The 14,990-nt window shown below is 48.0% G+C and overlaps 1 protein-coding gene across 1 annotated transcript; it reads right to left on the reverse strand.

Annotated features, from left to right (window-relative positions):
- Positions 1–3,449: 3,449 nt before the first annotated feature.
- Positions 3,450–9,840, reverse strand: FNDC5 (fibronectin type III domain containing 5). Its single transcript, XM_010175510.2, has 5 exons — positions 9,727–9,840; positions 9,220–9,418; positions 7,656–7,748; positions 4,407–4,540; positions 3,450–3,589 (listed from the first exon to the last, which is right to left on the reverse strand). The coding sequence occupies exons 2-5, from the start codon at positions 9,401–9,403 to the stop codon at positions 3,548–3,550; spliced, it is 453 nt and encodes a 150-aa protein (XP_010173812.2). The 5' UTR covers positions 9,404–9,418; positions 9,727–9,840; the 3' UTR covers positions 3,450–3,547.
- Between the last annotated feature and the right edge of the window lie 5,150 nt (positions 9,841–14,990).

Consider the following 14,990-nt stretch of genomic DNA (forward strand, 5'->3'; position numbering starts at 1 on the left):
ATGCCTAATATTCTCATTTTCCTCTTAGGAGACAGAGAACAGAGCTTGTGCTGCTGCTTGTTGTACGGATGGAGGTGGGTGAGAAGCGTACGGTGCTGTGTGTTGTGAATTGGAAGGACATGCTGTGCAGGATTTGTTTGCTCCACACCGCCTCCTGCAGCTCCATTTTACTCAACTCGTGGGGGAGGAATATATTGGCTAAATTGGACATGTAGGCATAATATTACAGTGCTGGAAAAGAGGAAGGCAAGTGGTGCTTAACTTTAAACACGCGCTGCGTATGTTGGCAAAGGGTTCTGTTTTCAGCTTCTTGCTCCTTATTGTGCCCGTAGTCTCTGCTTGGTTGATTCTTGGAAATCAGCAGGGTTAGTCCTCGGGGGCTGCACGGCGTTGGCAGAGCCAGCTGGAGAGCTGCTCTCCTTTGCTTTTTTGAGATCAATAGGGAATCTGTTCTTACAGGGCTCTCTGGGATCCCTGTCGTGCCACCCCGCTCCCACTCACTGCTTTTTAGAATTCATTGACACCTCCCTTTCTTAGTCCCATAGCCACTCAAAATCAGCAGCCAGGCAAAAACACGTGGGGAAATGTGGGTGGCCTTCAGGGTACCTTCTTCCCTGGCCCTACGTGACTTTCTTCAGTGCTATCTTGGGTTTTTTTTGTGTTTTTTTTCTTGATCTCTTCCCTTTATTGACTGTAAAATACCTCAGGAGTATCTTTTGGCAGCTGTTGTTGAGAGTGAGGTATCTCTTCTAAAGACGGGATTAGGTTTGAAGTCACACAGGCCCAGAGCCTTAATGGGTCTCATGGGTCACAGTGGAAGTTGGTACTGAAACAACAATTAAAGCTTTGATGTTTATGACCCTCAGACAAGTAGGATCTTAAGTAACTTTCTTCTCCTATGATGGGAAACATCTTTTGCTAAAGTGTGGATTTATGACATCGATTCAGAGTTGCTGAAAACATTTCCTTTAAGAGAATCACTTGGATAGCTTGGAGTCCCTCTCTGATGAGTTGAGTTGCTGCCAGCCTCCATTTGTTTCTCCTCACTAATAGCATTATTACCTTACTCTTAAAGCCTGCAGTTATGGAACATAATGATAACCCTTTTACCTCCTGCCACATTATGGTGTGAGTACTTAACTCTGCGTGAACGCTGATGCTTTACATGTTAATTCTTTTCTGCCAAACACTGAGTGAGGACGTCTCTGTTAGGAAAGAAATAGTTTAAACCTGTTCGTAGGGAACAGTGATACTGTAAAAAAAAAAGGGGGCATGGTCTGAATTCCCAGGGACAACTGTCTTTAAAAACAGACACATAACCCTCCACCCCCACAAACCTGCTAAATTACCAGGCTGAATTTCCTCACTAGCAGGCTTTTGAGGGCTCCTTGCTTGGCTGTCTGCTCCAGGATTATGAGAGAGCATCTCCCTTATCGTTTTGCACATGCTGTACCATCTGTCCTAAATCTCCCTTTATAGCACTATGGATTCCAAATGACATTTCTGTCTTGGGAGATAACAGACATGTCTGAAGAATCTCACTAGGTATGGCTGTAGTGCTATTTATGTTGCAAGGTTGGGTTTTTTTCCCCCCTCGTCCTGCAGCCAGAGTGAACTCTGGTGAACCTCTTTGGCTTTCTGCATCCTGACACCGAGAAAACATTTTATGCTGTAGTTTCTGGGAAATACGGAGAAAATCCCCCTGTTCTAGTGTGTGTGTTCTGCTCCAAGCAGGTGAAGATGAAATATTACTAAATTCAGACATTACGAGGACACAAGAGATGCCTTTAATATTTTATTGTACATTATAAAATGTTTATTGCTCTGTCTGTATCAGAGGTGTTGACCTCTCCCTCGTGGTGATGGAGGAGTATGTTCTGGCAAAGGATCCACTGAAGAGACCTTTAGGGTTGGCCTGCTTTCTGAAACTGGCACAAGGGAAGCCTTTGCTTGTTCACCAACACATCTGCAAGCAGACTTCCTAGTGCCTTTCTCCCAGATTAGCTATTTTGGAAAGGCTGGTGACAGTGGAAGAGGAGAGATGGCTGAACTTGGTTACCGCCAGCCTGTCTCTTTGCAGAGACTTTTAAACCAGGTTTATCTGAGTGCAGGTTTGTTGTAATGAGATTCAAACTCTACTCAGGCCAACCTGTCTTGGTACTTGATGGAACAAGTTGGATCTTGCCTCATCCCCTAGTGCATATGGAGTGGTCTTGTGGAGTAATTAAATAAATACAGATACCCCATAACAAACAACAAAGAGTAAATCTTTTCCATGTGATGGACTTGTATCTACCAGCTTCCAGAGCACCAGCAATCCCAGGGATCCTGTCAGTTTACAAACATCAAGCACTTAATAAGAGAGAGGAGAACCCAAACCCCTTTCCCATCCATCATCATCATCCTTTGTATGGAGGGCTGCCTCCAGCAGATACCTGGCAGTCTAACGTCACAAAAATAGTGCAGACGGGACGTGCAAGGAGAACCAGACCTTCCCACAGGAACCCTACTAAAAGAAGCAATTGAAGAACTTAAGCCCTCAGAAAAAGGTCCCTTAGGCAAGAGCCTTTCACAATAAATAGCTATTGCCCCTGCAGACCTTGCATAGCAACCGGTATCGTGAGTTTTATCTTTTTTTATCTTTTTTTTTTGCTGACTGGCTACATTTTTATGGACCTTTTATCACACTAATGGTGGACTCAGGCCCAGCTGAAAATACCATGAAGAAAATGATTGAAATTATCTGAAATTATTATTACAGAAAATAACAGCTTCTGGTGTCCCCTTATATTGGTCTGTTCCTCAGTGGTCGATGTGCCCAATTATCTGAGATGAAGAGCACCAGTGTGAGATAGGAGAGACAGCAACAGTGGAGATGTGCTGTGACCTAACTGGAGAACAACCAGAGAACTTCTAGCAGTGGGAATGGAAACTGGGGTATGTTTTGTTTTTTTTTTTTTTCTTTAAAAAACCCATGCAAGACGTGTTACACAACACACATCAATGGAACAAAGCAAGCTGAGAGCACACAGCAGCCCAAATCTGGTTGCTAGTCGTGTCTGCGATGAGCTTTCCTCCTTTCTTGCTTGGAGAGGAGTGACAGTGACTGATGCCTGAGCTCACCTTAATACTGTCAAGATGTAGTGACAGTGAGACAAAATAAAGATACAACCAAAACTTGTACATTTCCAAAGACAGGAAAACTTCCAGAAGACGGAGTGTGAGGGTGGAGAGGAGCGTGTGAGAAGTTGCTCCAGCCCAGGTGATTCATGAGTCCAGTAGAGGATCAGCGGCAGCAGCTGTCTCACTGATGCTTTTCCATCTTAATTGTTTGGGTTTCAGGGTTTTGTTGGGTTTTTTTTTTGCAGGATTTTTCTTTCTGGCCAGATGTTTTGCAGAACACAGACAAGGAGGTGTATGTCAGCAAGTGACAATCGCTAGGTCTCCTCCCAAATTGCTCCAACAATATTTCACCTCCCTAGTCATCAAGGCTCAGAGGCAGAAAGTGAGAGTGAGGAATGGAGTCCATCTATCAGGTGGCAGGCTGTCACGCTTCAATGATATTCACTGAGGGCTTGTTTTTTGGAAACTAGAAGAAGAGACAAAGGAAGAGAGGATGTATAGGAAGTGCTAGAGAGGAAAAAAACCCCTACATCAGGGATCAGTGCAGTGTGCTGGTCAGTTTTTATTTTTGTACAAGTTCTTGTCCCCATCCCCTCAGGATGATGAAAAAGGGCCAGAGCTGAGGTGTTAGGGTTGTGTGGTTCATCACTCTCTGCTTCTGAGTGAGCATGAATGAGTGGACTACTTAAAAATAATAAGTAAATGTGAAGTGGTGGGGATGTGCCAGAGTGCAAGTTGTGAAGAGAAACACAAGGAAGTTAAATTAATTGCAGTAAGTTGGTATAAATTACAGGCTTGAGTCTGCTTGCACTGTGGATATGGCATACCTTTAACATCACGTGTATTACCAGGCATGCTCCTGCTGATCAGCTCTCCAGTTAATTGCAAGAGTAATTTCCCCATCACCACATCCCACCTATGTGCTGCTGGGGGGTAAGGACTCAAGCAGCTCAGGGACTGCAGCAGCGCTCAGTGCATTTTTCTTCCAGAGATGTTTGGGTATTTCAGAAATACAGACTGAAATCTGTTTTGCTGATGGACACACAGGCTACAATCCAGAGGTGGGAGGGAATTGCTGGTGTCCTGATGTGTCAGAGCACCGAGGAAGCCGTGTTACTGGCATGTGTGGATGTGAAGGCGTGTTTCCTGTCTGCATCCCAGCTGGAGGGAGGAAGCTGGTGTGAGGATGTTTAATAGAAGCTGCTTTTTGGTTAATTGAGCTGAGGCTCAGCTGGAAGTTGATTGTCTGCCCTTTCCCCCACTGCATGCCAGCAGCATCTCACCTTGCTGCGGAGGAGCCCTCCGCTCTGGTGCTCGGGAGTGCTGTTCTCCGAGGCGCTCTTGACTTTCTCCTTGCTGTTATTTGGCTCATTATCTTTGATGATATCGTACTGTCTGCAAAACAGGGCGATCACCCCTAACAGGAAAAAGCATTAGTGATCACACAAATGAGCTCAGCCCCTGGAGCCTGCAGAGATCACAGATCCCTTGCTTGCCAGCTGGCTTTGTGCCTTCTGGTAGAGATCTCAGCAGCATTCACAATCCTTTCTAAGGATCATTTTCTAACACAGTTCCTCAGCCCTCTGGCTGTTTCCTTCCTCAATGCCTAAATTCCATGCTAAACTAGTTAGAAGGACAGAAGATTAATTATATCCCGACTTCCCTGTCTTTAAATGAGACAAGTGTTTTCAGCCCTACGTTTGGATAGCAATCCACACTCAAAGTGCAGTTAAATAGGATCTTTGCTTTGGAAACACAGGAGCTCCTGGAGTTTCTGGTTTGTGAAAAAAGTGTCCTCTGATCTTTGTCCTCTGGGGTGAAGAGGAGGAGCTGGTGGATGAGAGGCAGGTACGGTACCTGCCTGCGTGTGATACACGCCAGGGCCTTTTGAGCAGCAGGACAACATCTGCAGATACGCAACAGTGACGGCAGCAAAAGCTGCCAGTGGAAATTTCCTCCCACACATGCAGGCACACGAAGGGGAAAAGCAGGGGCAGCTGTGACACAGAAGATGACTGCAAATATCTTCCGTGGAAGGTTTTAGGTGACTTTTTGTCCAAAGAACTTCTCTGCCTGCAGATTCCAAACACAGAGGTTAAGTAGACCCTGGCAAATGCTGTTTCTCCCTTACTGAAAAATATTCCAGCTCCCCTAATAACAAAACATATGTAAAGTTTTCACCAGATCATCACAAAGTGCTTTATAAAAAGCGAGGTGTTGTTCTGGCAGCTGCCCCCAGGTGTTACTGATAAACACAGGGGTCTAAATTCTTCCTTTAGTATGTGAACAAATGGCTAATCCTGGGAGACGAGGTTCACATCTGCCACGCTCACACCTTCTCTGATTTCTGATGGTAAAACTCAGGCACAGAGCAGCAAAAGTGCTGTGAACAATTCCAGGAAGACAAACAGCTTAGGTCTTGTCTCAGTTCAGAGCCCTGGGCACAGACTGGTTCCAGTTTGTGTTTGTGTTTGCTAAAATATCATCACACATTCAGGTTATGGCCAGGCCAGGTCAAGAGCTGGAAACAGGTTTTTATATGTTGAGAATGTGTAAAGAACCCACTAGATGTTGAGAGATTTCCCCTCCCTGCCGCCCACTTTCCTTTTTAAATGTAAGTCATCTGTCTAGAAGGGAAATTGTGGTATTAGCAAATTCTTTGTTCAGACCTTGATCTGAGTTTTAGATGATGCTACAGTGGGAGATGAATCAGTTGTTCAGTCACTTTGTGTAATTATTCATGATTGTTTTTACTGTCAGGGCATTTAAATTTGAATGTGCACAGCTAAAACTTGACATAAATGCTGAAAAGATCATAGACTAGAGGTTTTGGAAAGCTTGTAAGTTAGTTTAGGTTTTCATTTGGTTATCATCTTTATCAATAATTGCTGCCCAGTCTCTGGAAATGCAAATAACGTGGTAAACTCAGAACTTCCCAGGGGGAAAAAAAAAATGATTATACATGGATCTGATTCTGTGTCACCTGGATTCACTTGTAAGAAACTTTGCAGAGCTGTGCAGGACACAGTGAATCCCTTTTTGTGACAGGTCTCGGAGCAGTGACTGGTTCCCTCTTCACATCTCTCCCTGGAGGTGTCTCAGAAGAATCTTGTATAAATGGGCCGAATCCCATTGTGACTGTTTCCACACTGTGCATGGAAAAGTGGTTTTAATGGGACAAGATGATTAAATAATGAATGGCAAAGGTTTTCTTTTATGGATCATAGATTTACTATAGTGCTAATCTCCCTTCCTGCCAATTTCCTTGGGTCACCTGCACCGTTCCCCCTTGGGCAGTGTGCTCTGTAACTCGCAGGGAGCAAATGTTGGTTCATTAATGTTCTCGGTTGCAGCAGGAGCAGCAGCTGACTGGCAGCCAGGGGAGGCTGGGGCTCTAAATAGAAAACAAACATGTGCAAACTTTATTTCCCATTAACTCATGCATGTAATTTCCAAACTGAACAAGCTGAAGGGCTGGCTGCAGCCGCTTCAGACATGCTAAGCTGATGGAACCTGGCTCAGAGGCATTTTCTCCCTGTTTCCTGGTTTAAAGAATACGAGCAAGATCTGTTTTAGGTACAATTTGCTGTTAGGTCTATTGAAATGTGGCCTGAAATTAATGTCAGAAAACTCTTGGTTCTCTTTGGAACTGCATTTCCCCAAACACCAGGTGCTCTCAGCTGCAGCTGGGCACGTGTTTTTGCTGATATACTACAGCAGCTGTCTTGTAGCAGAGCTTTCTTCTTGGTTTAAAGAGATGAGTGTCTGCGAGGTGTAAGGAGGACTGGAGTGGAATTTTTTTTTTTAAATTGCCAAAGGTTTGGCTCCAAAGCATCTTTTTGGATAGCAGATTTCAGCTAATGCTGGTCACCTTCCTCCTCCCACCATCCCAAGATTGTGTAGACTTTTCTTTCCTTTACTTAATATGTTTCTGCTAATGTCCCTCCTCTTCCTGGCAAATACCATTAATTGTATTTTAACAGTGGATGTTGAGAGGATCTGGTTTTATTGGTGTTTGGATGTCTTGGACCATTTGTTCTTTCAATGTTTCCATTATTTTAATTGATTTTGAAGTGGGTTTTAGTGTATATATAATAGTGGGTGTTGGAAGCAAGACTTTTTACATTTCTGTTTTGCATGAGAGTCAGAGTCATGTAATAGCCAGATAATTACAATGACCTGTATCATCTGAAGAGCTCGAGGCATCCTGTGGGATGGCTGAGGGCATTATCATCAGTGCATTCTGGAAAAATTGAGATTATAGGATTAGCCATGGTGAATTAGGCAATTCGTTCATCAAGCCCATTATCTACTTCCTGCTGTACCAGATCAGACGACTGATTCACCTGCTTTTGGCACTGCCTGACTTGTGATGCTGCAGAGGGAACCGAGGTGCCCTTACAGCTGAAGGGACAGTCCTCTTCATGGGAGGAAAGGTTTCTTTTCAGGTCTTACATGATTACATGTGCAAACCAAGCAAACCAGCAGGCCCTGGGGATATTAGGTGCTTTCGACAGGAAGATGGAACTGACCTGCCCACATAAACAACACCACAACAATGATGAGAATTTCCCCCGCTCGCAGCTGTTGGTTTTTCTTCGCCATCTCCTTCATGGTCACCTCATCTGCACAAGGGGAAAGAGAGATGGTGAAACTGAACTGTGTGGCTCAGGCTGTGCTAGACACTGGTGTCACTGACTCAAATCGTCAGTGTGCCAAGGTCAAAGCTAGCTGGGTCCTCACCCGTCGCTCACACCAGCAGCACGAGCTGCGATTTGAAGTTGCAGAGCATCAGCTGCTCTGCAGCAACTGCCCCTGACAATCTGCAGGAGATGGGATGAGGGAGAGGCAGTGAGAGAGGAGCAACAGGCAGTTACTGCAGAGGAGCTGCCATGGGGTAAGTCCATGTGTCATCTCGGCCCCATGGTGACTCGCTCTGCTCTCTCCCTGGTCTCTGTTCGTGCCGTCTGCGCCTGTCACAAAGCCTTGCATGCTTCAGCGGTTCCTCTCCCAGCTCAGGAGTGTGGAGCCTGGCATGATATTTTTCAGTGGAGCCATTCAGAAATGAGTAGAGCCTTTTTGCAGGGCGTAAGGTACCTCCTTGGCTTCAAAGCACTAAGACGATTACAGTTCAGGCCTCCAGGGAGGGAAGCAGTGTTCCTCTTAGTGCTTTCAGATGAACAGCGATTCAGTATTTACAGACACCAAATCATTTTAGCAGAAAGAGTCAAGAGCTCACAACATCCTGGAAACCATGGCCAAAAGCCCTGTAGCAGGTTGGGTCCTCAGTAGGCAGGGAGTAACCCTTTACACCCCAGACCTCTGTACTCCCTGGCCCTTTTGTGTAGCAGAGATTCTTGCTGACAGAAAACCTTCAACAATCTGGTTTGGTTTAAGAGGAACAAGTGAAGGAGTTGCCAGTGAGGAAGTGCCTGATTTCCTCCATGGACAGATATTCAAAACCCAACTGGATGTGATCCTGGCCAACCTGCTCTAGTTGACCCTGCTTGAGCAGGGCTTTGGACTAGGTGATCTCAAGAGGTCCCTTCCAACCTCAGCTTTCTGTGATTCTGTGCTTTGGCAGAATCATTTTAAATGTAAGAAAAGCCTGAGGCTCTGGATATTTTTTCCCCCCTACTGTCCTGGAATCCAAGCACAGGAGGCTGAGCAAATCTCCCCGAGTGCCCTGTGAGCCCAACAGTGCTGTGCCCAGTGCCATCCAGGGGTCTAGTTCCACATGAGTTCACAGGTTGCTCAGGAATTTCTCCTGGCATTCTCCAGTTGCAAGGATGCTGGACACACTGCTCCTGAGCTGGAAGCCTTCTCCTTCTCACTTTGTCTGTTAAACCTCATCTGAAATGGGAGAAATGGACAAACATCATTTGGAAGCATCTCCCTATGGCTTTGTGCACCCATCAGCCTTGTCTGCTGGGTACGCTCAGGGACCACTTGTCCATGTGGGACTGTGAGGGGACACTCAGCCCTGTGTGTGCTTCACCTCAGTGTTCTCATTGCTCAGGATACTGCTTTCCTCTCTGCAGAGCCCTACGCTGCCTGGGCGTCCCAGGGGCCACACAGGAACTCACCCACACTTGCCTTTATTTTTAGAGGCTAGTTTCTCAGCTTCCCTGGGGGTCTTGAAGAGGACTGGCTCACTGGCAGGGCTCTGGCCTTGGATGCTGATGGACTGGACATGCACAATGTACTCAGTGTCCTCCTCTAGGTCCCAGAGGGCACAGGAGCGGGTGGTGGTGTTCACCTCCTGGATGAAGCGCAGCATCCGCACGTCCTTCTTCTGGAAGCCGAGAGAGGAGAGCACAGAGTGGTGGAGAGGCCTCCCGTGTGCACTGCTGTCATCTAAGACCACTGCTTCCTGCCCTGTCCACCACGGACATGGAGACCGTCGGACCCTTTCCTCTCTGCAGCTACTAGTTAATACATGAAGAGCTGCTGCAAAGAGGATGGGAAGCCAAGTCCCCTCCCAGACCACGAGGGACAGGACGAGAAGGAATGGGCTTAAACTGCAGCAAGAGAATTTGGAAACTGAGAGGACCTGGGGTGAAGATGAACGTGATCAAAACTGAGGAACTGTAGGCACCGTACCTGTTGGGAAATCGCAAATCCAATGACAACTTCATCTTCCAGAACATCCCAAGTCACAACGGCTGAGTTGGCTTTCAGGTGTTTGACTGTGACATTTACTGGAGCCGACGGGCTGTCTGCAAGGAGGGAGAGCAGAGCCTTTATGGGGCAAAGCCAGAGGCAGGAGACAGAGCAAGGGCGAGGAAGGGAGTGGGGAAGGACCTTATTCATGGTCCTTCCTGTCTATGGTTCTGGGTGTGGGACCTGCAAACTGCAGGTACTCCATGTCTCAATTACCAGTGGGGTTCTAGGAGATCTCTGCTGAGAATATGAGCTGCATTAGACACAGATGAAAGATCTGACCCTTGGGAACAGTTTCTTTTGACAACACAGCAGACCACCGAGTAGCTCACTCATCTCATCCATCCCAGCCTCGTACCACGTCTGCTCTGTTGTTTCCTATTACGGTCTGACAGCGACAGCTGGGAGGAAATGCAAGCTCTGCCGTGGAAGTATGAAACCGGAATGCTTTGATGAGCACTCGGGAGGTTTGGAATTCAGGAGTAGTAAATGGGAGTGTTTCTTTTGCTTTTCCCTGTTAGTTTGACAGGATTTTTTTTTTTATATGATATGTTTTGTGGCTGATGGGCTGTCTCTCAGATGGTTGGAGGACATCCAGCAACCATCCACTCGCAGTTAACAGGACAGAACCTGCTACCACAGCACCAAGGGACCATTGTGATGTGAAAAGGGCAGGCCATGAAAGCAGTAGCTCGAGGCTCCGTGTTTTATTCCCAACTCCAGAGCACAGCTGAGTTTCCAACTGCAGGTTGGATCTGCGGAGCTGCCAGCCTCGCTGAGGAAAGGTGGGCTTTGATGTACCAGCTGGGCTCCTCCACACCCTCACTGGGAACCTCTTCCCAAGGGATCTGCGCAGTGAAAAGCCCTTCTTGGCATCTCAGGGGCAACGTTTTACCTTCCAGGCTTGGTACGATCATTCCAGTGCTCTGTGCAGCACGTTAGACTCTTGTTCTCTCTCCTCTGGTCAAATTTAATTCACAATCTCCAGCTTGTCCCCCAACCCCGAAGGCAGTAAATGCTAACGAGACTGCCAGGAGATTACCAACTCCAACCACCCCCAGGAGATCAGTAGGGTGAGGAGGAGTCATTTTAATTTTTTTACTCTCATCAGAGAGCAATACTTCCACAGCTTTGTGACCATGGCACAGCAGTGCCCTTCTGGGGCTGGGGCTGAGCTCAACAGTAAAAGAAGGACGCATGTGTGCGCGTCTCCAGTAACACTTGTTGGGTTTCTCATCCGTCCCAGCCGCCTGAGTGTGGCTGAAAATATTCTAGTTGTAGTGTCAGTGTCTCCTAACGACTGACTTCACTCCCGGTGAATGATCCCCTGGGAACAGAGGAAATAGCAGGAGCACAAAATTCCCCAGCAGAAGGTCAGTGCTGTTCTACACTTAGCAGAGCGATGACCTTATTCCTTTCTCTTCTCCCTAAACAACACCCACAGTCCAGCCCTCTGAGCTCCTTTTTCTGGCAGGTGGGAGACCCACATCCACCAGTGAGACCTTTAGGAATAGGATGTCTGGACAAGCTGTTGGGACCCAGACTGGTTCTAGGGAGTCCTTCAGTAAGCAAAAAGGTCACTGAAAGGTGTGTGGCTAAGTTCACATGAATTTGGGGCTTCTGAAGGAGGAGCAGCAAGCAATTGTGGTCTGAGGTTTTCATAGAGGGAGGTGTCCTTCTGCTCTGGAGTAGATGATCAAGTCAGTATTGACTTCATCTCTCAGGGGATGGCCTTAATGAAATGAGGCAGTGGTCTCCAGCCAGCTCTCAGAGAACAGAAACATTTATCTTATCAACCTCACCCTCTGCTGCAGCAGCAGGGCCAAGGACAAGCAGGGGAGACAGATCATCCTCCTCAGCCTGAACATCGGTCCCTCCTGGACTCAGCTCCCTGCTGTGACACAAGGAAGGGACGTGGGTCTGCAGTTCCTCACCTTCTCCCGTGACTGTACCCGTGTGCCAACAAGAGTAGGGTCTAATTTTAGGAAGGGGCAGTCAGCAGATGGGAATGTGGACAGGGAAGGTCTGTGAGTCATGCCTGATGAATTTGCTAGAACATACGGAGGACATGACGGAGCTGAGAGATGGGAGACAAAACAGTCTCCAGCTGCAGCCAGGCACTTCGCCCTTCTCAAAGTACAGCTGTACAGTTAAATCCTGGCGTGGTTGTCTTGCCTGGATATTTTTAGGAGCTAAATTCTTTTTAGGAGCTACCACTGATTTACCCAGCTTAGGTTGAGGAGGCCTTGGAAAAGAGATGAATTAACCCCATAGGAACAGAGAGCAGAGTTGTCCAGGGAAAAACCTTCAGGCTGGGAAGAGGGAACAGTCACAGAGCACATTGCACATGGCCATGAATCCCCTGTGAAATTTGTGACCTTGAGGGGGGCAGAGCATAAAAATGTCTAAGTTTCCTGATTTAAAACTGGGGGAATAGGGGAGACCCTGCAGATCTGGAGAAGAAGAGGAAACAACCTCTCTGGGAATTGGTGAGAGAGGGTAGAGGGCTGTGGGGCAGAAGAGAAGCACTTGGCCAAGCTGGAATCCAGTGCTTGGAGCCTGCACAGCAGGTCTGGGTGTAGGAGGGAAGAAATCAGCTGGTGTGGATGGTCCAGAGCACTCGAGCACTCTAGAAAACCCCCTTGGTAGTAACACCTGAGAGAGAGACGGGGTGGCTGAAGACAGTAAAATCTAGGACAGCAGATCTGAGCGTGCCCTTCCTTCCACTACCACAGATTAGGAGTAGCTACACATAAATCAGTGGTGTCAAACCAGCATAAAAATGATATGAGAAGAGAATTAAGCCCAGTGTTTGACAGAAAGACAAAGCCAGGAAAATGAGTGTCCTGCTCCCAGAGCTGAGCGAATAATTTGGAACCCAAATTTTAATCCGTGAGGATGCTTTTCTCCCTGCTCCCAGGAGATGCATGATGAGATCATGACTTTCTAAAATCTAATCACTGTTCCAAGATATTCCACCCCGTTTTTGGCTCCCTGGGCCAGTTGCGGCTCTTTGCGGTGCCAGCCTGACTGAGATCAGGTGGAGAAGGTGCCATTTCTGTTTCCCAGCTGGCTGTAGGGGGTCGGCATCTCTAGCAGGGTCAAATCCAACTGTTTGGTTTGTTTTAGAGTCATATACAACTCCTGGGAACTTGGCTTCTGTGCCTGCAGCAGCCAGGGAAGCTGCTGGTGTTCTGGGAGTGGGCACAGAGGGTGGGATGGTCCCAGGGGCTGGTCCCTCTCCGCTGCGGGTGAGAAAACAAGGAACACGCTGTGCATCAAACCTTCCTCATGCAGGTTTACTCCAGAGATGCTGAGGCCAGCACATCCCCTGTCTGGTCTGTAAGGGACCCATATGGGACAAGGTTTCTGGTCTAGCACTTCAGGTTGATCCCAGTGATGTGTGCTGGAGCAAATCACACACTGCAAACCAGCAGAGGATCTGTTTGGCCAGACTGGAGTTAGAGCTGTGTGCTGGGATGGAAAGACGCTCTTGTTTTCACGCCAGCAGAAGGTGCAGCCCTCTCTTTAAGGGGGAGCCCCGGTTAAAAGGAAATCGTGATGATTTTTAAATGTGAATGGCTGCTTCAAAACTGATCCTGCTTAAACTGTGTCTCGTTTCCTTCCCACAGGGACCCTTCCTCAGGTGAGTCGCAGTCCTGCCTCCCCCAGCCCTGCCTCACTCCTACCCACCTTGGGCTGTTTTGGCAAGAGCAGGTCAGAACCGCCTCTGCGCAGCAAGGAGGCATGAGCAGTGAAGATTACCCTTAATCCCCTCTTAATGCTGAGAACACCTTCTAGCTTCTCATTAAACGCTTTGCTGATTATTAATGGACTTTTATTTGTGAGAGAGAGAAAAAAAAACCCCAACCAAACCCACACTTCACAGCTTTGGGCTGATTCCTCCTGGGCTTTTCATTGTCAACACAGCAGCTGCTGGCACAAGGAAGAGGAAACCACCTGCCTCCCCCCTTATGTTGACTTCAACAACGGAGCTGTAGTGTGGATGGATGAGGAGGGGGAAAGACAGGGGTGAAGGTTTGTCTCCATCCCACTGCTGCTGTCACCTGTGAAGGTGGGGCTGCTGATCGAGGGTGGTGGGGTGAGCAAAGGGGATGTCTGAGACACCAGGATGGCACCTCTAGATCAGGAAGGTTCTCAGGCCACCAAGACATCACTGGGAGATGCTCAGAGCTCCTGGCTCCTCTGCCGTGCTCCCTTTCCATGCTGTGGTGTCCCTCTCTTTTGAAGCCACTCACAATTTGCCCCTTCTACCATGAGCTCTTATGGTGGGGCTGGGGGTGAGAGCTGGCTCCCTGCCTTTAGCTGTGCAAGCTGCCAGGGGAATCACTGCTTAGAGGAAAAGGATGAATCTGTGGAAATATCACACCCTTGGAGGTCACCTCTGCCTGCCAGGTCCTGTGGTCAGGCTGTAGGTTTGAAATTAAAGCCTATTCCTGGATTTATCTCCCCAGCCTTCCCCCAGATCTGCTCCTTCTGAATTCAACTGTCCTGGAAACTCCAGCCACTTGGAAGTGCCTGGAGTGAAGTGCAGTAGCTTCCTCCATGGCCAAGGCTACGCTGTGGTCACGGCGTTTTCCAATTCAGTTCTCTCCTCTCCCACAAGCAGCTCCTTTCCTGTTGTGAAAAGCTCAGCTGCTTCAGAGCCCCTGGGACATGGTCCAGCGAGCAGAGCTCCTGTGAAGCTCTGAAGTGGCTCATTCAGTGCTATCCACCTGCAAGCTGCCTGCCCTTTCCTGCAGGAAGCAATGGATATCAGCTTTAAATCCCTATAGCTCTTTGTTCCCACACTGCAACCTGCCTTGCGGACACGGGAGATGGAAGGACACGACCTGTAAGGGGAAGGAACATCCTGTAAGGTCCCGTGTGATGTTCTCCACGAAGCCCTGCTGCCTGATCCCTGAGCGTGGGTACATAAAGACCTGCTTCCCCTGCCTTTCTGAGCCTTCCTTTGCTCTCCCAGCACGGCTCCCTTCACTGGATCTAATTGCCTGTCAGCTTTCTGGGGTACGTAGGAAGGTCTGGCGCGTCGTTCAGCTTCCCCGAGTGTTTTAATGAAGGGAGCCTGCAGGGGAGTGGGAGGGAGCAGGGCCCACCGCCTCAGCCCGCTCCTGCCCGCATGGCAAGCAGGGCTATTTGTTAAGCTCTGAGGATTTCAAAGAACAGAAAGACCAACCGGTGGT

The sequence above is a fragment of the Antrostomus carolinensis genome, unplaced genomic scaffold (assembly GCF_000700745.2).
Source record: "Antrostomus carolinensis isolate BGI_N321 unplaced genomic scaffold, ASM70074v2 scaffold31259, whole genome shotgun sequence".
Taxonomy (NCBI): Eukaryota; Metazoa; Chordata; class Aves; order Caprimulgiformes; family Caprimulgidae; genus Antrostomus; species Antrostomus carolinensis.

Excerpts from the sequence above, each read along its gene's own strand:
- FNDC5 (XM_010175510.2), bottom strand. The coding sequence starts at position 9,403 with ATGCTGCGCTTCATCCAGGAGGTGAACACCACCACCCGCTCCTGTGCC. Across the intron at positions 4,541-7,655 it reads GGTGTTGTTTATGTGGGCAG|GGGTGATCGCCCTGTTTTGC; the intron begins GTCAGTTCCATC and ends TTTTCCTGTTAG. Across the intron at positions 3,590-4,406 it reads GAGGGCTCCTCCGCAGCAAG|TTTCCAAAAAACAAGCCCTC; the intron begins GTGAGATGCTGC and ends CTCTTCTTCTAG.